This window comes from Lissotriton vulgaris, chromosome 8 (assembly GCF_964263255.1).
Source record: "Lissotriton vulgaris chromosome 8, aLisVul1.2, whole genome shotgun sequence".
Taxonomy (NCBI): Eukaryota; Metazoa; Chordata; class Amphibia; order Caudata; family Salamandridae; genus Lissotriton; species Lissotriton vulgaris.
In genome coordinates this window covers 1,332,359,036-1,332,380,750 of record NC_141696.1, presented here as the reverse complement: position 1 = coordinate 1,332,380,750, position 21,715 = coordinate 1,332,359,036, and the positions used below count along the sequence as shown (strand labels likewise).

At 44.5% G+C, this 21,715-nt stretch overlaps 1 protein-coding gene across 1 annotated transcript in view; it reads right to left on the bottom strand.

The window, feature by feature from the left end:
- The window catches only part of TMEM123 (transmembrane protein 123), a 280,075-nt gene that overhangs the window by 146,311 nt on the left and 112,049 nt on the right, over positions 1-21,715 (bottom strand). Inside the window, exon 3 of the mRNA XM_086935275.1 lies at positions 17,806-17,847. Within this exon, the coding sequence (XP_086791401.1) occupies positions 17,806-17,847 (42 nt within the window). The remainder of the gene's footprint in view (positions 1-17,805; positions 17,848-21,715) is intronic.

The following is a 21,715-nucleotide window of genomic DNA, read 5'->3' as shown; positions in this document are numbered from 1 at the left end:
TCGGTACTCATCCCTTTGGGACGTTAACAAAGATTTAAATCTCTTTATATCCTGGCAACCAAACAAATATTTTATCACAGAAAGAATTGTTGGTGAAACTCACTATGTTTTTAAGTCTGGTATCCTGCCGGCATGTGTCGGACGTGAGGGCCTGTGACATCTCAGGAAGGATCACAACACCCAAGGGGGTTACCTTCCACTTTTTTCACCGTACGAAGATGAGTTCCAGAGTAATCTCCTATCCTGCTTTTGACAAGAATCCCAAATTATTCGTTGTACGGTGCCTCAAGGAGTATGAGAGTATGACAGAAGAACTTTGTCCACCAGGAGAGCAGCAATTTTTGATTGTCCTCAGGAAAACTTTCAAAGTGGTAGTTCCTCCCACCATTGCTCGCTGGAGACGTTGGGTCATGTAGGAAGCAGGTGTCCATACCTCTCATTTCGGAGCCCATTCATCGAGAGGGGCAATGGCCTCAAAAACTATTTCCCTTGGGGCTCATCTGCAGGACATTATTAATAGAGCAGACCGGTCATCCAATTCAATGTTGAAGTATTTCTACTTCAAACCTGTTATTGATATGGCATCTCTGGTTGTGGACAAGCTTTGAACCAGCATAATCCTCGCCTCCTGTCCAGAGATATAATGAAAAATCTCCTAGTAGACATGAAGGAAAGTTTCAATTCTGTTAAGTACACAGAGGCGAAGATTATTCCCTCCCAAGGTTTCTAATGCTCCTTGTTCTTTCCCACCCAGTTTGCCTTGGGGGTCCTGGGTCCTATCTGGGGGCATTACAGTGTCAGTCCATCTTAAGGTATAAGTACTGGCTTGTTTTCTTCTTTAGCGTTACAAGAATATTGGCATAGGGTGGGCTATTGCTGTTTCAAGGTTCTTGTTTGATTTTAGCTAATTGGTTCTTGTGCTATGCTTCTTAGTTCTGTCATGAAGGTTCAAAACCTTCAGATTCATGGGTTGTCTCTGGTTCCTTTTAGCTGCGGAATGTTCTAAGACGGAATAAAGGATGATGGACGTGTGTTCCTGTTGCAGACAAGGAAGAGGATATGGACACGTGTACCTTTATGGGAGTTCCCTACTGTTGATTGGTTGACCCCGGATGATCTGTACTGTGCATCCTGGGAGAGTTTGTGTTTTGTATTGTTGAAAGCTGCTGGAAATGGAAATAAAGACAGTACAGCATAATCCTCCCTTCAGTGTGCTTAATGGAACTGAAACTTTCCTTCAAGTATACTAGGAAATGTTTCATTATTATACCACATAGGGAGGCATGGGAGGAAAAAAATCTGAAGCAAACAGGTTACACAAGATGCTATCTGTTACCGGACTAATTTTACTGCTTCCTCCTTGTTTGAATTATACACAGCACAGTGCCTTGGAATGAGTAAATTAAATTATTATAAATACTTTTGAACGTGGTGCCCGATAACTGTGGAGAATGAAATCCAAGTGTTGTGTGGGTTCACTAAAAATATCTCAACTTTACAGGAGTTCATGAAGGTGAACTTCATACTCCTAAAGTGACAGTTGTTGACAGTTGTAGAGCCAAACGAGGGGTCCAGTCTGAAAAGATGGATATCTTTGAATATATTTTCATATTTTTGATGAGCATCAGCCAACTGTGCTAATTCTCTTATTTTCAGCTGCCTCGAAAAAGAGGTTCCAACAGATTCTTCTGGTGAACATATTAAAAGGAACAGGGGTCAACAGAAGGGTATTCAAAGGCTCCTGACTACCAAACCAAATCCCTCAAAATGGAGCTTCATGTGATTCCACAGGGGGATGCACTATCATGGGGGCAGTTCAACATGTAGATGCACAAATTGGTCTGTTAAGTTCGTTTAATAGAAATGCAATACAAAAGTATGTAGCTACACCATTAACCTCTGCTCAAGGAGAGATACAGGAGAGCTCAACCACTTATAATGTAGCTGTGTAAGCCTATCTTAGGGGACCACCTTAACAACTCACACTATTGTGGACATAATCAGCCCTGCATATGCCTCTAAAGAACTAAAACCAGACCAACAAAAACTTAGTTTAGACGCTGGCCAATTAACCCACCTTTGAAGGCCAACACACTTGACATCATATTAAACAAACTATCCTTCATATCCCAGTATAAAATTGTTTCAAAGTACATGAGTAGTTTCTTCCTCTCCTCCACTTCACGAGACCAACACATTATCTTTGGACAAACATCACCAGAAAACGCAAATAGTGGGTGTGAAAAAGATGCTTCTCCATCCGTGTACACCTCCAAAAGATTTACAATGAGCATACCAAAGCAAATATCCTAAGGACACAGGACATGATACGGAAATTCATAAGCACACAAGACCTCATAGTAAGTTGACAACAGGATAATCCAGGACAGTTGCTCTGACAACCACCAAGGACTTCAGAAAATGGAAAACAATAACAATGAATGTCAGGGGCAGACTCCGCAACAACAAGGATCTTTCATGCCCTTGATTTAGAAGAAACAAAAACTCTGCTGCCAGCGACTGCCAGGAGAGTAATGAATTATCTCTCCTTCAAGTTATTTGCGGGCTGTGCAACAGTGAGATGTACTGATGACCCTAAAGTAGATTGAAACTACCTGTTTCAGTTCATGTAAACCGTCACAAACGTTGTGATAAAAGATTTAACAAGTTGTATCAATGCTTGAGTCCAATGTGCAGACATATTTCTATATGAGCAAGTGCAACAAAACGGGATTCATGTAGGAATAGCCAATAAAAAATGCGATTCCTACTTATTCCTTATTTGCGATTAGCAAATTGCTAATCGCAAATAAGGAATAACTCCCCATTCATTCTTGAATGGGGAGTATTCCTTATTTGCGATTAGCAATTTGCTAATCACAAATAAGATAGCGATTTCAAGGGTGCCAGGGGTGTCCAGAGGACACCCTGTAGCACCCCTTAAATGCTAATATAAACAGGGGTTGCGCACACACATGTCCAAAGGACATGTGTGTGTGCAACATGCAACTCAGAAAAATGCTTTTAAAAGCATTTTTCTGAGTTTTCGCTATTTACCACAAGGTTTGACCTCGCGGTAAATAGAGGCCCGAAATTGCGATTTCGCAATTTGAAAATGGATGATGAATTGCATTTAAGGTATCTCAAATAGAGATTCCTTAAATGTAGTTCATCGCAAATTTGCGATATCGCTATTACCGATTTTTGCATTTGGGATGATGAATCCCAAATGCAAAAATCGCACTCGCAAAGGGCCAGATTCTCAGAATCTGGCCCTTTGCGAGCGCTATTCAGCTTGATGAATCAGGCTGCATGTGCCTGCATGGTGCAACGTTAACACACATATGGATCAGAAGAATAATTCACACACGAATAAGCAGTGATTAGAAAAATCCCTGGCGAAGCAGGTAAGTGTAAGTATGGTGCATGATAACCATTTCATGAAATGTGGGAGTTGTAACGGAACTTCCGTTATGACTAAGATAGTTATAAAGTATTTCCTTACTTACAGACCGCTGTATAAAGCCTGCCTGCAATTTTTAATCTTTTCTTCTCAAAAACGAAAAGAGGCTTTCACAAAGCTCAACCGAAGGCAGAATAACTGGAATGCAGGATTTAGGTTTCAAGAAAGATTCAGCACTGTTAAATATTTCTCATGCACCATTTTTTGCAAACTGGGGTACTAAGCTTTTTTCAATCAGTAAGGATCCTATTCGGAAAATCAGAGCTGTTCCGATTACAAAATGGCATTTTTCTATACTAAAAACTCAAACTGAGATTTGGGAAGATGCTACTGAATTTTACCAAAATGCTATTTGGGTTTGGGAACAGATACCAAATTGCTATTTGGAAGGAGCGTGTTAAAAATCAGATTGCAAAACAACTTAAAAGTGACTTCAGTAACGATGTATCTGTAAGAGTTAGTTGTAGATTCCCTACCTTAGAAGTACCCACAGGTGTCTGGAAAAAAATTCTTAGCAGTACACCTGTGCGTCGGTAGGAGGCGTAGGTCTACTCGGCGTCCATCGTTGTGGTCGCCATGATGACGTCACGGTGCCTACTTAGACACGACCCTGCGCGCTGACGTCAGTTCTGACACGTGTGTTTGTTTAAAGACAAGGGAACCCTAAAGGTAGCCAAGGACCTAGGGTAACAATGTGTTGTATTTAACAGTGGCCCTTGTTAAAGCAAAAAATATTGAAAATTAAGATAGAACGCAATTGATTCTATATAGTCTACCCATCCGGATAGACAGTTTAATATAAATGAATATGTTTTCTGTCCGAGGACAGTTGTAATATCCAGGAGGATACAGGCCTGTATCCAAAGCAATACATACTGACCCAAAGAACGGCCGGATAACGGTATTCATTGATCCTCGTTGCCGATTCTCCCACTACGCGGCACCTTCCGAGTGTCCCCAGACTCCCAGCCAATTGGCGCTGTGCGGCAACTGCTTCCATAAGCTCACTGGCATCCCGCCCGGACCTGCCACTATTCTCTCAATCAGTACCCTGCATTCCTCAGGGACCGGAACTGTTGTACTTCAATTCAAGGATCACAGAGTCCGTTTGCTTCACATTATTAGTGTTATCTCAGGCTTACAGTAATTTTTGTCCTGATGATGATCCCAGTTATCCCATGAAAGGGATCGAAACGTTGTCGACCATATAAAACAGCGTATACACAAATAATTGTATCTCAATGTGTGATTACACATCAAGCTTGTCGCACTATGTATAATTATGTGCAAGATTTCCTTCTGTTTTGCATTTTGTTTTGTTCCCTTTTTGATTTATGTGCTTAAATTGTCACCCTGTCACCTTGTCACACCTTGTATGTATTGCTTTGGATACAGGACTGTATCCTACTGGATATTGCAACTGTCCTCGGACAGAAAACGTATTCATTTATATTAAAACTGTCTATCCGGCTGGGTAGACTATATAGAAACAATTGCGTTCTATATTAATTTTTTATATTTTTTGTCAGTTCTGACACGCCTTTCCACACCAGACGCACAGAGCCATGAAAGATACTGACCACTGGTGCACCACAACTAGGGCCCTGAAAGGGAGTGCCTATCCCTAGGAGTCAGTTCGCAGAGCGGGGAGGATGGGTGGGGCGGTAAGGAATCTATAACTAACATATGTCTCTTACAGATACATCATTATGGAAGGTAACTTGTTCATCTGAAAGAGATACTTAGCTATGGATTCCTCATACCCCAGCAATACCAACCCCAGAGGAGGGTCTGCAAACCAAGTTCACACCAGAAAGTTCTGGATGACAGAACTAGGCAAAATAGCCGTCTCTCTGGACTTCGCTGTCCAGGCAGTAATGTCTGGTGAACGTGTGCATGGATGCTCACTTTGCCGCCTGGCAGATGTCGAAGATGGGGACTCCACGAGCGAATGCAGTAGTTGCTGCCGTAGCCCTAGCGGAATGAGCACACAGCCCCACTGGAGGCTCCTTTTTCACTAAAGCGGAACAGATTTTAATACAAAGAACTTCCCATATGGAGATGGTATGCTTTTAGACAGCCGACCTTTCTTGGCACCCGCTTAGCCGACGAAGAGTTGATCATCCCCCCTGAAATCCTTTGTGCAGTCAAGGTAGAAGGACAGCGCACGTTTTGGGTCCAGACGGTAGAGTCTCTCCTACTCCTTGGAAGGGTGCGGAGGCAGGGAAAAGGTGGACAAAGTAATAGTTTGTCCTTTGTGAAATGGTGTCACCACTTTAGGAAGGAACAAGGGTCTCGTCCTAAGCACCACTTTGTCCGGATGCACAGAGAAGAAAGGGGGCTTAGAAGAAAGAGCCTGAAGCTCACTCACCCTGCGAGCAGAGGTGATGGCAACACTAAAAGCAGGTTTCATGGTAAGGAGCCTGAAACGACAGTTGTGAAGAGGCTCGAAGGGAGCACACATAAGATAAGTTAAAACGAGATTCAAGTCCCACTGGGGCATTATGAAGGGAAATGGAGGAACAAGATGAATAATGCCTTTAAGGAATCTGTTCGCAATAGGGCACTTGAATTAAGGGGGCTGATCTGGCAGCCGAAGAAAAACCGAGATGGCTTCAAGATAGCCTTTTAGAGTGCCCAGAGCAGAACCCTGCAGGGCCAAAGAAAGGATAAACAGAAGAACTTCAGAAAGAGTGGCAGAGAGGGAATCCAGTCTTTGCTGTGCACCATGCCACAAACGTATTCCAGCTACAGGCATATACCGTTTTATTGGAGGGACGCCTGGCTGCCAGGATGACGTAACAGACTACGGCGGACCTCCTGCACTCACTGGGGTTCACTATAAACTTGCCAAAGTCACACCTGACTCCCTCTCAGATGCTCCCTTTCATCAGAGCTGTTCTGGGCACAGTGCAATTTTGGGCCTATCCTCCCGAGTAGCGAGTCCGGGATATTCGGGCTATGATACTGATGTTTCAGCCTGTAACACAGAGTTTGGTGAGAATGACCACGAGGCTGCTGGGCCTCTTGGCCTCCGGCATCCTGCTGGTAGACCAGGCCAGAAGGCATTTGCGAGCTCTGCAGTGGGACCTGAAGTTCCAGTGAGGGTAGCATCAGAGGAATCTTTCCGACTACGTCCAGATCTCGGAGGGAACTACACAGTAACTGCAGTGGTGGTTAACGAACCAGGATTCAGAGGCAGATCCCTCTTCCTTTCCCAACCAGAACTCACGGTGGTGACCAATGCATCACTCCTGGAATGCAGTGGCCATCTGGGAGAGGCAGAGATCAGCGGAGTCTGGGCTCCAAACCAACTTGTTGGAGCTTTGGGCGGTCCGCCTGGCACTGAAGGCATTCCTTTCCTCCCTCAAGGGGAAGGCAGTGCAGATGTTCACAGACCACACCACCGCCATGTGGTACTGCAACAAACAAGGCGGGGTGGGCTCTTCACGGTTGGACATGGGTGGAACATGAAGCACGAAGAGTCTGGTACCCTGAGCTCCTGAACATGGCCATCGATCTTCCGATCAGACTGCCACTTCGGGAGGATCTTCTGTCGCTGTAGCAGGGGGACGGTCCTCCACCCAAACCTGTCAAAAAATCAATCAGGGGAATTGTGAAGTGCGCTACTCACCCGTGAGGGTCTCAAGCCACTGGGGTGGGGTTTAGCAGCTCCGTTCAGTCAAAGAGCCAGGTCTTGAGTTTCTTACCTGATCTCGATCGGTAACTGGTTCCAGGTCTTGGCTGCTATGTAGGAGAAGGCTCTTCCACTTGTCCTAGCTTTGCAATGCACACAGTTTCGGCAAGGTTGAGGTCGGCGGATTGGAGGTTTTTCTTGGGTACGTGGAAGAAGATCCTCTCGTTGAGGTATTGGGGTCCGGTGTTGTGGAGCATGTGTAGGCATGTACACTCTTTTTGACACAGTTAATATATGCATCCCTCCACTTTGAGGACTAATGGACGCACCCAAAATGCACGATTGGCATTATCATCCCATCATCTCACCAACTAAAGGATGACTGGAGTTACCCGATTAACACACTTCACATCATCCACGAAAAATAAGCATGCCTCATAGTATAGTGGTAAAGGTAATCATCCCTCTATCTTAAGGATGGAGCACTTATACTGTGCACTCTTATTTACAAATTAAAGGTATGCATCTCTCCACCTTGAGGAAGACTGGAGGTACCCAAACAGCACACTAAACATCATGCAGAAGAACTAAGCATCTCTCCAGTTGGCCTCAAAGACACTAACACAGTGCGTCACAAAGCCAGTTGTAAGAAAATTGATTATTATTAGGGGTGAGTGACTGTGAGGTCCTGGCTACTTTATTTTGTAACACATACTAGAGAGAAATAAAATATGCCAACCAGAAATGGCAATTCAACTATGATTGAAGGGGAAGCACAGGCAGTAATTTTGATACTGATTAGCAGGGTAAAGGGCCTAAAATTTTAAAGCCAGCAAAACTAAAGAGTCCACCAAACAATCTTGGGTGACCACGCAGAAAAATTGGCTTTCCTACACGAGAGCAGTAAAATTACAAAACTTAAGCACTTTCTGAAATGCATGTACTATCAGTCTTTAAACACATTAGCTCCTTTTAAAGGCAGCTAACACAACCACACAATTAAGGCATAAACCTGTACCTCGGCAAACCCCCTGCAGGTGATGCCAACCTACACACTGGAATTTCAAACATATATAAATATGAAGATGGCAAATTAGGTGCAATATAGTGCACTAAGTATTGAGTACTTGGAATGTACTAAGGGTACTGTCTTTCCACTTCTAGTTCATTTACACCGCAGTTAGACAAAAAATGGAGACTCCATGAGCAAAACCCAGAGCGACGCAGAAAACCATATGGAAACACACAACACACCTCACTATTCAACCTGCCTAAGAATTAAAGTTCCACTTGATTGTTCATTCAATGCACCAGGTAGTTGACCCAACAGCACTTACAAATGCTTGCTCAGCATGGCCACCAGGAGTGCTAGGAAGAGTAAATGAACACCACTAAACAGTGTTCAATTTTTAGTTGCTTTCATCACCCAGAAAAAATGAAACTACCATAAAGAACAAAGCAGCTTAAAGCAGGGTTTGAAACACAGTCAAACTAGAATAAGAGAAGTTAGCATTTGTGTGGAACCAGCACTCATCCACCATGTAATGTGGGGTGATACAACATTCAAACATTGCAAATCAAACACAAGAAGCCAAAACATATGATTGTGCATTCAGTAGGGCTGTGTGCTTTCCAAAACTCGGTGGCATCTGCCCAAAATTATGATTCTCAATCACATTGAAAACAAGAGCTATTGTGAGACGCACAGCAACATCAATGTAAGCATCTGGAATAGTGGCCAATGAACTATACCTTTTAGTGTAACACAGATGTGAAGATACACTCAACCCAAAATTAACACCTTTTACCTTCAGAAAACTCCAAAGCACTTCGCTTGCTTGACAGGTCTTTGCAAAGCCCAACACATTCATTATAGGTATCCGGTCACAGTGAAAAAAGCAGATGGAGATGGAGACTGCTAAACACAGGCCTGTAGTAAACCACACCGGGGACGTCCTGCATCTCCAGTGTGCATTACTACAGCATCTTCATTTGCCACAGTAAGAGGAAGAACATTAGCATTACATTCCACAGACCTGGATACCTTACACACACCAGGAGTTTGTCACACCTAGCTAAAACCTGGATTAAGAAGGCTCAACATCACCAGTATTATGCAGATCACCAACAAGACGTTTAATAGGAGACTACATGAACTGGGAGGGGTGAAATATAAAAGACAGTGATGGCTATTCCACAGTTTGCTAAACAAGTAAACAGCTTGTGTGTGAATGTCATTGTCCTCGTAGGTAGATCAGGTGTGGTCTCAGTAAATATAAAACAGGAACTGTTATTTAAAGTTAGGATCAGGTTATAGTTGAGTAATAGACGCCTTGCAAGATGCAGCAGCACTCCAATGGTCAGCCACCTCCGAGCACGTAGCATCTGCCCAACCAGCAGCACTAACACCTACACAATTGATAAGATAACTTCTACTCTGGCATGAGCGGGAAAAGCTGCAGACACAAACATTAAATGGAAAGGGTGCCACACATTGCCCTAATTTTTAAGCAATTATTAGAAGCAAACAGGCATTGGGAGATGCCATAAATAAACAAAAAGTGCTTATAGGAAATGCAGAAACTACAAATTCCTACTTCGTCATCTTCAAATCCGAGATAGAGTACTTTCCAATTCTGGCCCAGTCATGCACAATGTGTATGCACAATAATTCATTCTGGAGCTGGTAGTGGCTAATAAAAAAAAGTGAAGACTGGAAACCAGAAGATGACGGACAGGGGAGGTTAATGTTAAGACAACAGCAGAAGCTATGTTAAATTCAGATAGTACTAAACACAGAGGAATATAAACCTGTTTACTAACAGATGGAGGATGAACCAGCTGGGCACACAAGGAATGGGAATGAAATGGCCATAACTGAAGACAGGCACCACTTCTATCCTTAAGTGTATTGACTCATTCAATGCAGGGACAGAAACATCTCCTATCCAAAATTAGAGGAACGGATCAAGATTGCGAAGGGGATCGCTAGACATGATTGCAGTTCTTCACTTTAAGTTAAAAAAGGAATTTTAAGTTGTGTAAGTCTGACGTATCGCCTTAAGAATGGACACAAAATCTTGGAACCTCTGGGGCGTGGGTACGGAGAGACGTCATGACCAGGGGCCTGCTTTGGTCGCACGACTGCGAAGATCGCATATCATTATATGCAGATGTAGTGCTTTATTTAGCAAAGCCATAGATCTATCACCATGGTCCTAGATATTTTTACCAATTTTGGAAAATACTCCGGCTATGCTATCAACTGGAGCAATTCCGTATTATATGTCCTGCATGGAGGTGCCCCGCGCCTCCCGAAGGATTGTGCCCTGCGGGTGGTGGAAGACGGCTTTCGATATCTAGGTATTTTTGTCACGCTTGATCCAACTCTCTTTTATGAAAACAACCTGGTGCCAGTGTTGACGAGACTGCAAGCAGATGTCCAACATTGGAGATCCCTCCCTGTATCACTTATTGGCCGCGCTGCCCTTTTTAAAATGCTTGCTCTACCACGGTTTCTGTATATTTTGCAAAATTGTCCGCATAAAATTCCGGATTCCTATTTTACAGCGGTAGAGGGTTAAGTGCGTACTTTGTTATGGGATGGTAAAGCCCCAAGGATAGCGCTACAAAAATTAATGAAGAGGTGGTATGATGGAGGTATCGCACTGCCCGATATTCGATTATACTATTTTGCCTTGCAATTGGTGGTAGTAAATAGATGCCGGTATGCCCCGCGGGATGACCCGGTGTGCGCTTTGGATAGGTATCAGATGGACAGAGCTGGATATCTTGGGGCGCTGTATACTGGCCCGCGGACACAACATATCTTAGGACCTGCAAAACACACATTACAGATATGGAGATTAGCTAACTCTAGACTGGGTTGGACGGATAGACTTACCAGAATGACGCCATTGTTGTATTCAGAGAAGCTGGGGATGCTCCATCGTCATCTGGGATTTGATAAATGGGACATGATTGGCATTTCGACAGTAGGAGATATGGTTAAGAAGGGCAAAATACTCCGGTTTGAGGAATTGCAGAAGACATACCAATTAGCGCCAACCAAACTTTTCCGCTATCTGCAAATAAGACATGCTTTGATGTCGGCTTTTCCTAACTGCAGTGATATACTGGAGTCCTCTCCGTCAGAGGATCGCCTGTTAGATGGACAATTGCCCACCAAAGCCATCTCCCTCACCTACAAGAAGCTTGGTAAAAATTTACCGGACTCTTTTGGACAACTAAAGGCGAAATGGGAGGATGATCTGGGGGTCATTGAGGATGAGGATTGGAGACCGGCACTAATGTCTTCCAGGGAAGCTGCCAATACTTGTTCAACTTCGCGTCTTTCATAGATCATACATGACCGGAATAATCTTGGCAAGGATAGGGACCAAAACTGACTATCTTTGTTTCAAGGGCTGTGGGCAGTCTGCCACCTTTTACCACATGGTATGGGACTGCCCAGCGATACAAAGCCGCTGGGGTAGGATCACAACACATATGCACTCTGGCCTAGGGAAGGTGATTACCTTGACTCCTCGGCTGGGTCTGCTTAACATCTGGGAGGCGACAGATCTAACTGAAACGGAACAGCAATTGGAGACGTTGGGTTTCATATTGTTTAAACGAGAAATTGCCAGGCGTTGGGGTGGGGTCACACCACCGGCAGTCACAGTCTGGAATAGGGAAATGGAGAAATGCATGATAGCTGAGAAGGAAGTATTTATAGCTAGGGGGTGCCCGAAGAAATGGGACAGGAAATGGTTAAAATGGAATCTATACAGAGGAGATATCTGTATGTCACCGATGGTAGAATTAGAACTGAGGAGGATTAGAACTGACGCACAATCTATGTAAAAGTTTTGTTGCCTGCTATGATTTTTATGTGTCAGCAATAATATGTGATGTAATGGGATTTTCAGTACATGACTGTAATGTTTATCATTTTTGTTAAAATTAATAAAAATATAAAAAGCAAAAAAATGGACACAAAATCTTTATAAGCTTGCTACATTGAGAAATCCTTGTTACAGAGTACAAATTTCATGGACAAAAATGATTAAATTTTTATATGAGTAGGTGGCTTAATTGATAGAGCTATACTGCATCATCTCCTTGCTATACTGTATGTGCGAGTGTCTTGATATTTATGGTGATATATCCCTTAAAAGGGACTTCGCTCATGGTTTGTCCATTCTTTTAAAGAAACATAAATGCTAACTAAGTATGTACGATTATTGAAGTTCAATAGGATAGTATGTTTTAATATTCTCTACATACTGCTACGTTACTGAACTCCTTTGTTTTTGTTGGAATGTGAATCAAATTATATATATATTGATAAAGTCTCCGTGAAGTCGAAACAAGTTATTCTTCGTCTGCCTAGAATAAATTTTTGCATTATCCAATACAGTGTCTGGTTTTCTTTTCCCTATGACGATTGGGGGGTGGATATATATCATATATACTGATTCTCTGAGAGAAGCAGCACTTGCTAGCCTCTACAGAGCTAATGGATACTGACAGAGCAAGCGGTAACATGAGAAAACACTGATTGTTAAACTTTTCATAAGTGGCGGGAAGGCAGTATTAAGCACAAAATTAAAAAAGAAAAAGTTACTATTAAGGAACAAGCACCTAGATTCATCAATGTCAAACTCTGCGATTCCTAAATTGCGAGAAAAAGCGAATCGCAATTTAGAAATCGCAGAATGGCATTCATGAAAAAATGCAAATTGCAATCGGCCGCAATCGTGAGTTACCGAAATTCGCATAAAAATCGCAGAAGCGGCCGATACCCTTGTTGAATAGCGATCTCGCAATTACCGAAATTGCGATCTCGCTAATTGCGAGATCGCAAACACGGGAAATCGCATTCTGAGCACAGTGATGACATCACAACCAGAAGTAGGCAGGTTCCACCCTCATTCAGCATTGTGAGCCTGAAGTGGAAGCAGCATTGCCAGAGCTACCCTCCAGTGTACCTACAGGTGAAATCCAGGAGACACCCCAGTAAACAACATGTCTCAGGAAGCTGTTGGTGGAACTTCTACAGGAAGGAAAAGGAAAATTAAATTTTCTGAACAAGAGCTAGAATATTTAATAGAGGGAGTGTGCAAGGACCACAACCGCCTCTTCAGCAAGGACTCGAGAAGGGTGCCTGAGGCCTTCAAAAAGAGGATTTGGGTGCGCATCCGCGCAAAAGTGAATTCTGTGGGGGTGACCCAACGCTCTGTGGATGACTTAAAAAAACAATGGTACGACTTCAGAGGGCGGGCCAAGGAGAAGGTCGCAGAGAGGCTGGGGGAGCGTGTTGCGACAGGAGGAGGGGAGCCCACTGTCCCTCCCAACACCCCACTTGAGGACCGAGTAGAGGACACCCTGAATCCGCAGGCATGCGTGGGGGTCATCCATCTGGACTCCTCCCGACCCACCTAAGATACACAAGGTAAGTGCCATGCGACTGTGACCCTGTCCCCTAACAATGGCCATGACCCCAGATCATCCCATTACAAACCCCAGTCATGCAGCCTAAGCACACCACTAAAGCCCAATTGCATTGTGGGACATGTAGTCTGACCACAATTACCATCTAGCCCCATACAGCCAGACCTGTTCAGTGAGAGTCAATCCTGCAGCGAGTCAGGGAATGGTAGCCTGCATGCATGTAGGAAGCTCCAATGTGTAAGTAACATGTCACTAATCAAAGTCCACTTTACATCACAGGTGGCGCTGAAGTACCCAGTACGGATAGCGATGCCCTGCAAATCGAAGAAATAACAGAGGACACTGAGGGAGACGTACATGCATCCCCACAGCCAGGACCATCGGGGCAAGCTGCCGCACCACCTGTCATACCACCACCTGCCCCTGTGGACAGTGCCACCTCTGCGCCAACAGGCGCAGCAGTACCACGGCGAGTGACGGAAACACCAGTGGGGCTGATAACTCCAGCAGCAGCACGCAGACAAACCCGCCGCCCTGCGGCTGTGAGGAGCCAGTCTAGCGGACTGGTGAGGGAGCCGCGCAATACCACATCACGCGCTGGCAGGGGGCTGAACGTGTGGCAACTGGGCTCACTATTGAGCGCCGTATGCTCCACGTCCACCAAACACAAGCCCGTCATCTAGCTGCTATACATCTCCAGCTTAACAAGACCGCTAGGAATGTTGGTCAGATGACAGAGCGTATGGATAGGATGACCGCTGCTGTGGAGGCCAACACCGAGGCCATGTATAGCCAGCGAGACATCAACCGGCGCAGACACCGGCAGCTGCTGACCCGCCTGTCTGCATACACGCAGTCCAATTATATCATTGGCAACGCGACCTCCCAACTATCGCGACGCTCCTTGGCCATGCAGGTGCAAATGGTCCAGTGCTGTCAGGACGTTGCGAGAGCTCTAGAGCAAGTGACAACAGCAGTTCTGGGTATGCAGGCAACTGCCCACTGCCAGGCGGGGGCGGGGGGGAACGACACTAGTGAGGCTAATTCCAGTCATAGTAGCCAATCCGTGCCACTGATGGTAGCACCACGCCGCAGCACCAGGCCCTCTGCTGCCTCACGGCCAAATCAGGAGGAGGAGTTGGAACGAAGGTTGGGAGCATCTGCCCAGGGGCGGCATTGAACATTTGAATAGTACCAAGAAGGGCCATGCTGCTGCTACAAGCATGCCCTCTTCAAGAACATGAGACATATGACGCAATATGGCAATCATGTTACAGTTTGGGGAATTCCCACTTTATTGTAAAAAAAAACCAATAACAAATATTCTGTTAAACTGAATCTGACTCATGTCATTATTACTATTGTCATGCATGAGTGAAGTCTTGGGTGTGGGGAGTGGGTGCACTAGAAACAGTTCGTGGTGATTTGGTTACGGCGCCTGTGTCCTTCTGCAGGATTCACCCAGCGTGCATGACGCACACGTGCAGGAGGTCGGTGGTCTCCTTCCGACTCACTGACAGAGATCTCTACAGGTATCCTGCGCTTGGTAGCAATGTTGTGGAGGATAGCACACACAGCCACGATGCGGCAGCAGACCTCAGGCTCGTATTTGATGGCCCCACCAGTCTTGTGAAGTATGCGGAATCTGCTCTTCAGAAGCCCAAATGTCCTCTCTATGCAATTTCTTGTTCGTATGTGTGCAGCATTGTAACGCCGTTGCTGTGGTGTTGCAGGGTTGACGTATGGGGTGAGGAGGTACTCACGGAGAGCGTAGCCGCTGTCACCTAAATGACAGGAGCAGAGGGTGAGTGTGCTATTGGCGCAGATGTGGATGTGGGTACAGTCAATGCATCCTATTACATGTGGAAATTGTGCAACGTTGTAAAATTGAAGCTTGGTCGCATTCAAATCCTGTTGGCTGGTGGGGAATGCGATGTAGTGGTGTAGCCGGGTCAGCATAGCCTCCACTAAACTCCTTAGGCAGTGGGACATGGTGGGCTGGGATATCCCCCTACAACAGCGACTATCCCCTGGAAGCTTCCGGAGGCCAAAAGGTGCAGGCTGCACAATACCTGGACATGGGTGGGCACGGCATTGGTCCTCCTTATTGGATGCTGCATCAGGGGGTCTAGGTCCCGGATCAGCTTGATCATTCCCCCATTCAGGCGGTACGTAGCGTAAATTTGCTCCGCAGTTTGGCCCAGTAGGGTGACCCGCTGGCGGAATATCCGCTCCTGGATCCTACGTCTGTTCCGTGCTGCTCGCTGTAGCCTTCGCCGCCTGACCACCATGTAGAGTCCAGGCATTGTGAGAGTCAAAATGCTCCAGCTGCATCTCCTTAAGTGTGCTTGGTCAGGCCTGCACCTGTTGGTAGTTTGTTAAAAGTTTTTTTGAAAACATTTTTTTCCTTACTGGTTACCACCTGGTTTGGGTTCTCCTTAAATTGCGCGTCGCAAATAGCGATTTTTGGGTTTTTCGCATTTTGCGATTTTTCTTGAATAGCGATTGCGATTATTTAGAGATATCGCAAATTAATTCGCAGAATCCATGGTTTCTCGCAATTTCCGATTCGCTAATTGGCTTCTTCTTGGATTCTGCAAATTTATTTGCGTACTCGCAATTTTTGTTTCGCGAATTCCCATTTCTAGGGGTTTCACTATCATGAATTCCTTTTATTCAAATTGCGATCGCAATTGCTAATTGGCAGCTATTGCAATCGCAATTTGGCTTCATGAATCTAGCTGAAGGTGTCTTGTTAATGTTCTTTTGGCATTCTTGAATAGGCAGACATAGAGGTCTTTACCATCAGAAAGCACAGGGCAAATGAAAACCGTTTAACCATTTTAGACTTAAATTATTCCTGAATAAGTTCACCCCTTTGGATGGTTTAAGGAAAGTTGTTTGCTGGGTGCGTATTTTCTAGAATTCAGGTCACCCCCTTAAGACAAGTTTTATTAACATCACAATTTATGACCTTCTAACAAGACTGAATCCTTAAAATAGCCTGCTCTAGGTCTCAGCTATGAACAGCTTTATCTGTGGGCAAGATATATTTGTTCTCATACATATAAAGTGGGCTCTGAGCCAGCCCTTGATTCTGATTGGATGGCTTCGAAATCTCTCACACGTCACTGTGACTTACTTTGATTCAATTGCTTTCTTACCTATGCTTACATTTGGCCTGCCTAGGAGAATTTCAGACCTTTAGTGTTCTGACTGGATGAGTAGTATCCTTCCACTGCTGACTTGATGGCATTTATTTGTTGTTGCATGTAGCACTCCTTGAGTTGCATCTATTCTTTCGCTCTTTCCCCTACTTAGTTCTGCGCACCACCAGGTGCTCGCTTTTTACTCCCAATTACCTTTCTCGGAGGCTTTCCTCATCCCCTTTGCATTTTACTTTTAATTTTTTTTTAACAAGGGGCCAACAGCTCCAAGGTGCGGCCAGGCTTCTGACGTAGTTTACATACATTCGCATGTACTTTGTTTTTTTTAATCCTTTAAATGTACCTCTCTGACACAACCGTCCTCCATGATAGAACAGCATACAAAAAATGGCTGCTGTGCGTCACTATGCCTGTGCACACGTGTCACAACACGTACATGCTTCAGGAGACATATGTAGACATCAGCAGCTATCTTGGTATTGGTTTTCTTTAAACAAAACCAATTGCATAATTGCCCAGCAATCATCTGCATGCATCATGATACATGTGCTCATATGTAATTGCCCATAGAAAAAAAGCATTAGCAAAGCCATTAAATCGGAATTATACAGCCGGACCTTTGGTTTTTCAGTTTTGGGAGCTGCCTAGCAAAAGTGGAAAAAAGGAGAAAACAAAGAAAAGGCAAAACAAATACTTGAAAGAGCAAGACACATGAAAATATCCTAAAAACATGAACTTCTCTAGAGTCAAAAACCTGCAGACTCTAAACAAAACAAAAGTCACAGAAGTTGGAGCTGCATCCAACAATTGTGCCTGTTACTATGGATATGAACCGGTAAAGTCGTATCTGGTGACTCTTCCAAGGATGAGATCAAACGATCCAAGATACCACAGTGGGATGAGCTGGCCTACATCTCATTTGCTACAGCAAAAACAAGGCAGGAAACCTAATGCAATAATACAAGTCAACATGCAAGTAATATAGGCACATCCGCTCCACAATACTCTGATTGTTCATAGACTACAGGCGATAAACAGCACAGGAAGTGCACACTTTCAGTGTCCTTCGTTTCACACAATACCTTTTGTTGTAGCCGTCTCATTGCTTGCAGTCGTAGCATTGCCTGAAAATACATAAAACCAAAAATATATATAAATAACCACAATACCGACTACTACATTTGGTACTTGTGCTTCCTGCTCCATTAGCCTCTCTGCAAAGTCATTTCACACCTCTTCTCTAACAAGCCTGGCGTGAGGCTAAATGAGAGCAATAGAAAACTAAGGAAATCACTTTCATCTGCATTCTTGGAAATATGTTTTTATCTACGTGAGGAAATAAGGAGGTATGACAACAGCAGTACAAATGTATTGGTTCACATGGGCCAACGCAGAATTCTATGTATTTGAAGACAAAAGTATAAAATACATTGCAATGATGTGGAATGTAATACACTGTTAAGCTGCTGAAAAATAGGAGTATATTAACAAAATATAAAAGGAACAAACACTTGGTGAACCAACTGTGAAACGTGCATTGTGTGGTTCCTGCACCCTGTGGTAACCTGGAGAAGGTTACTCCCTTCGCCAAGGGTACATAGAAATTTCAGCCTCCAGAGAGAAAGGCAAAATGTTATACCCTGTTCGCCATGCAGTACTAAGTGGGTTTAATACACTTGGTGCAGAGTTCCACGAAGAACCTACAAGTCATCGTAACCTGGAAGACGATCTCTCGCTGCTGCATTCATCAGAAGAGGATGCCAGTAAGTCAGGAAAATATTACTATCACTCCTTCACAAAAGCAAAAGGTGTTTCAAATCTGTGGTTCTGGTGTCAATCATACATTTGTGCACCATATTTGTAATCCACTTTACAAATCCTATTTTACTGGCAATAAAAGGTTACATCCTTCCAGAATGGCTTGTGACTTGCTCGGGTGAAAGCCACCCTGCTGTGCGAAGGAGCCGGAATGCACCATATTTAACAACAAACAGCACATTCCGGCTTTTTCCTAGCGCCAACATAGGCACCCTTGCACCATGGTTCCCCTTCCTGCACAAAAACAATCCTCTGAGGCATTTTCATCTTTCTATTTGTGCTGCAGCAGCACACTTAGAAAGATGAAAAATGAGAAGGAATAAAACTATTTCACCCAGATATGCCTCTTCTGAGGAGGTGTAGCACTTTGACGCAATACCAGGTCTACCAATAATGGTAAATCTGGAATTGCGCCCAAATCCATGGGTGGATTCGTGGGAACGATTTGCGCTGCATTGCATAGTAGTTGAATCACCCTTGCACCCAACCTGCGTGGCATGAGGGCAACACAGCTCTATTATAAATATGCAGATAAGTGTGTCATTAACACGCCAGTGTGGATACACAAAACACCCTTGTAAAACTCACGAAAAATTCTTCCTCATGTAGCCTACAGGCTAATGACACCCGTACAGCACACAATCATCAACAGTTTACAAATGGCACCCTTGAACCCTAAAGCAGAAAACATTTACCAATGCACAGAACAACAGTACCTTGAGCCTGTCGGATGCGCCTGTGATACTGGCTGAGTTGGACATTAGCAGCACTGGGCTGAGAGGACACAGGATACCACTTCACAAAACGAGGCCAAAGTATTCATTCACAATGCTGCCTCTATGGTTCCAGAGATAAACCATCACTGGCTAAGCCAATAATTATGTGGGTTGATTTAGAACTGCGCTCTTTGTTGTAATAGTTGCCACGACAGATGCACAAATTCCCCATCCTTCTAAGCTGGATTACCTTAAAATGCCAAAGCTGTCCAAAGAGGGTGACAGACTCAGATCCATGTTCATGGTAGTTTACTAAAATAAATCGTTCTTGAGTATGTAAATTGCTATTGCCATACCTCAACAATTTTCGCAAAAATGCTGTACTCCTTAAGTGCTGAAATAAAACTAGAGGGAGACACCAAGGTTTCAAAGAGCTGTAACTTGGCAATGTGGAGCTCTTCAACCTATTGTGGAGGTTCAGACGGCCCCGAAAACGTGCGTGGTGCAGAACCAGTTGAGGATTTGCTCAGAAGTCAGACGACTTAACCGACCCAATGATGAAACTACGGTCGAGCTGGGAGACTAATTTAGGGGAGATGGCAGACGAGGACTGGATGGAGGCGCTAGCCTCTCCTCGAGAGGTGGCGATTCTGATGCGACTACGGCTAGTCCAGCTCAAGATTCTCCACAGGGTATATTTTGACGCCAAATTGTTATCCAGGCTGGATAGGAGGCCTGATCCACTCTGCCTCCAGCGATGCAACCAGACTGGCACATTCACACACATTCTCTGGGACTGCCCCCACATCCAACAATATTGGACAGACATCACCTGACAACTGGCCAGGGTTTTTGACAAACCCATATAACCATTGCCCATACTTTGTCTTCTTAATATCTGGGAGGCTACTGACCTCTCGCAGGCGGAGCAGTCTTGAGCTATGATGGGCTGGATTATAGCAAAAGGAAATATCGCCCAGAAGTGGGGGGGTGGACACTACTACGCACGTTCGTGACTGGGCAAAAGACATGGACTACGCCATGATTGCAGAAAAAACTATGTATAAAGGTAGAGGGTGCCCACGAAAATTGGATCATAAGTGGGGAAAATGGAACAAATATAGGGGTGAAATCTGCATGTCCCCTACTGTGGAATTGCGAAGGGAGACACAATCCTTGTTGGGGAAGGTGGGTGAGACCGAGGATAATACGCAACTGCATATGGACCAGTAGCGGGTTCTCTCGCTGTTTTGACCCGAGCGCGTAGCTGTAACCATAATAGAAATGTAATGCCGCCTATGATTGTAATCCTATGTACTCCTGATTGTTTGAAGGTTGTGGAGCAATGCTGAAATCATGTGTAACTCAGCCAAAGATGTCAGTATGATGTCTTTAATGCTGAAATTTGTTCTCAATAAAAACAGTTAAAAAAAAAACAATAGGGAACCCCATGCATTGAAGAATAGTAAAGAGATAATCCCATTCCACAGACTCAAAGGCTTTTGTGGCATCCAAGAAGACTGCCATGAGCCCCAATTGTGGGTCAATGTTTCGTAAAATGGAAAATAGTGTGCGAAGTCACCCGCCCGGGGATAAAACCCGCCTGATCAGGCAATACTAATTTCTCCATTAAAAGGCTGAGACGGTTAAGGAGGCGGCAATAGCTATGCGCCTCCGCCTGATCCAGTTTAACTACTTGCATCGAATATATTACACTCGGGTGCGACTATGGAGGGCTGGCCTAATAGCCTCCCCACTCTCGCTGCTCTCGGGAGGACAGTACCCTGTTCCACACGGTATGGCAGTGCGATGTGATTGTACGATTCTGGAGGAGAGTTTTGGCCTGCTTATCTGTAGTCTTGGGATGGGATATCCCTTTCGCACCTACATTAGAACTATTGCATATCTTGGAGGGCATAGGGGGCAACATATACAAAAAACATTTGCTGCTCCTGGGTCTTACCTTGGCTAAAAGAGACATAGCGCATAGCTGGAAGACGACCACTTCACCACCAATAACGGCCTGGAAGAATGGGTTAGATTTTAATATGGGGTTGGAACTCCCTGTGTTTCGAGCCCGAGGATGCCCTCAAAAGCAAGTGAAGATCTGGAAGCGATGGGCGGAGTATAGGGATCTCTCCTTAGAACCTGCTGTGGCGGCGACTGAGATCAATGACAGCTAGGATGATCCCATACGATACAGACTTTATATGCCTATTCCCGCCGTAGGGATAACTGCGATTATCGATGGGGAATGGTATATTGACAGTGCAGAGAGGGGGGGTCGGGGGGGTGGTTAGTTGTAAATTCAATTGTTCTTGCTTTTTTTTTTCTTTACAGATTATCCATGTGTTACACTAAATAAATGTCAGCATACTGATTATGTTATATATGAAATGAATGAAATGAAATTAGATTTGTAAAGCGCATGGCTGCCCGAAAGCGTCCCAGCGCTGTG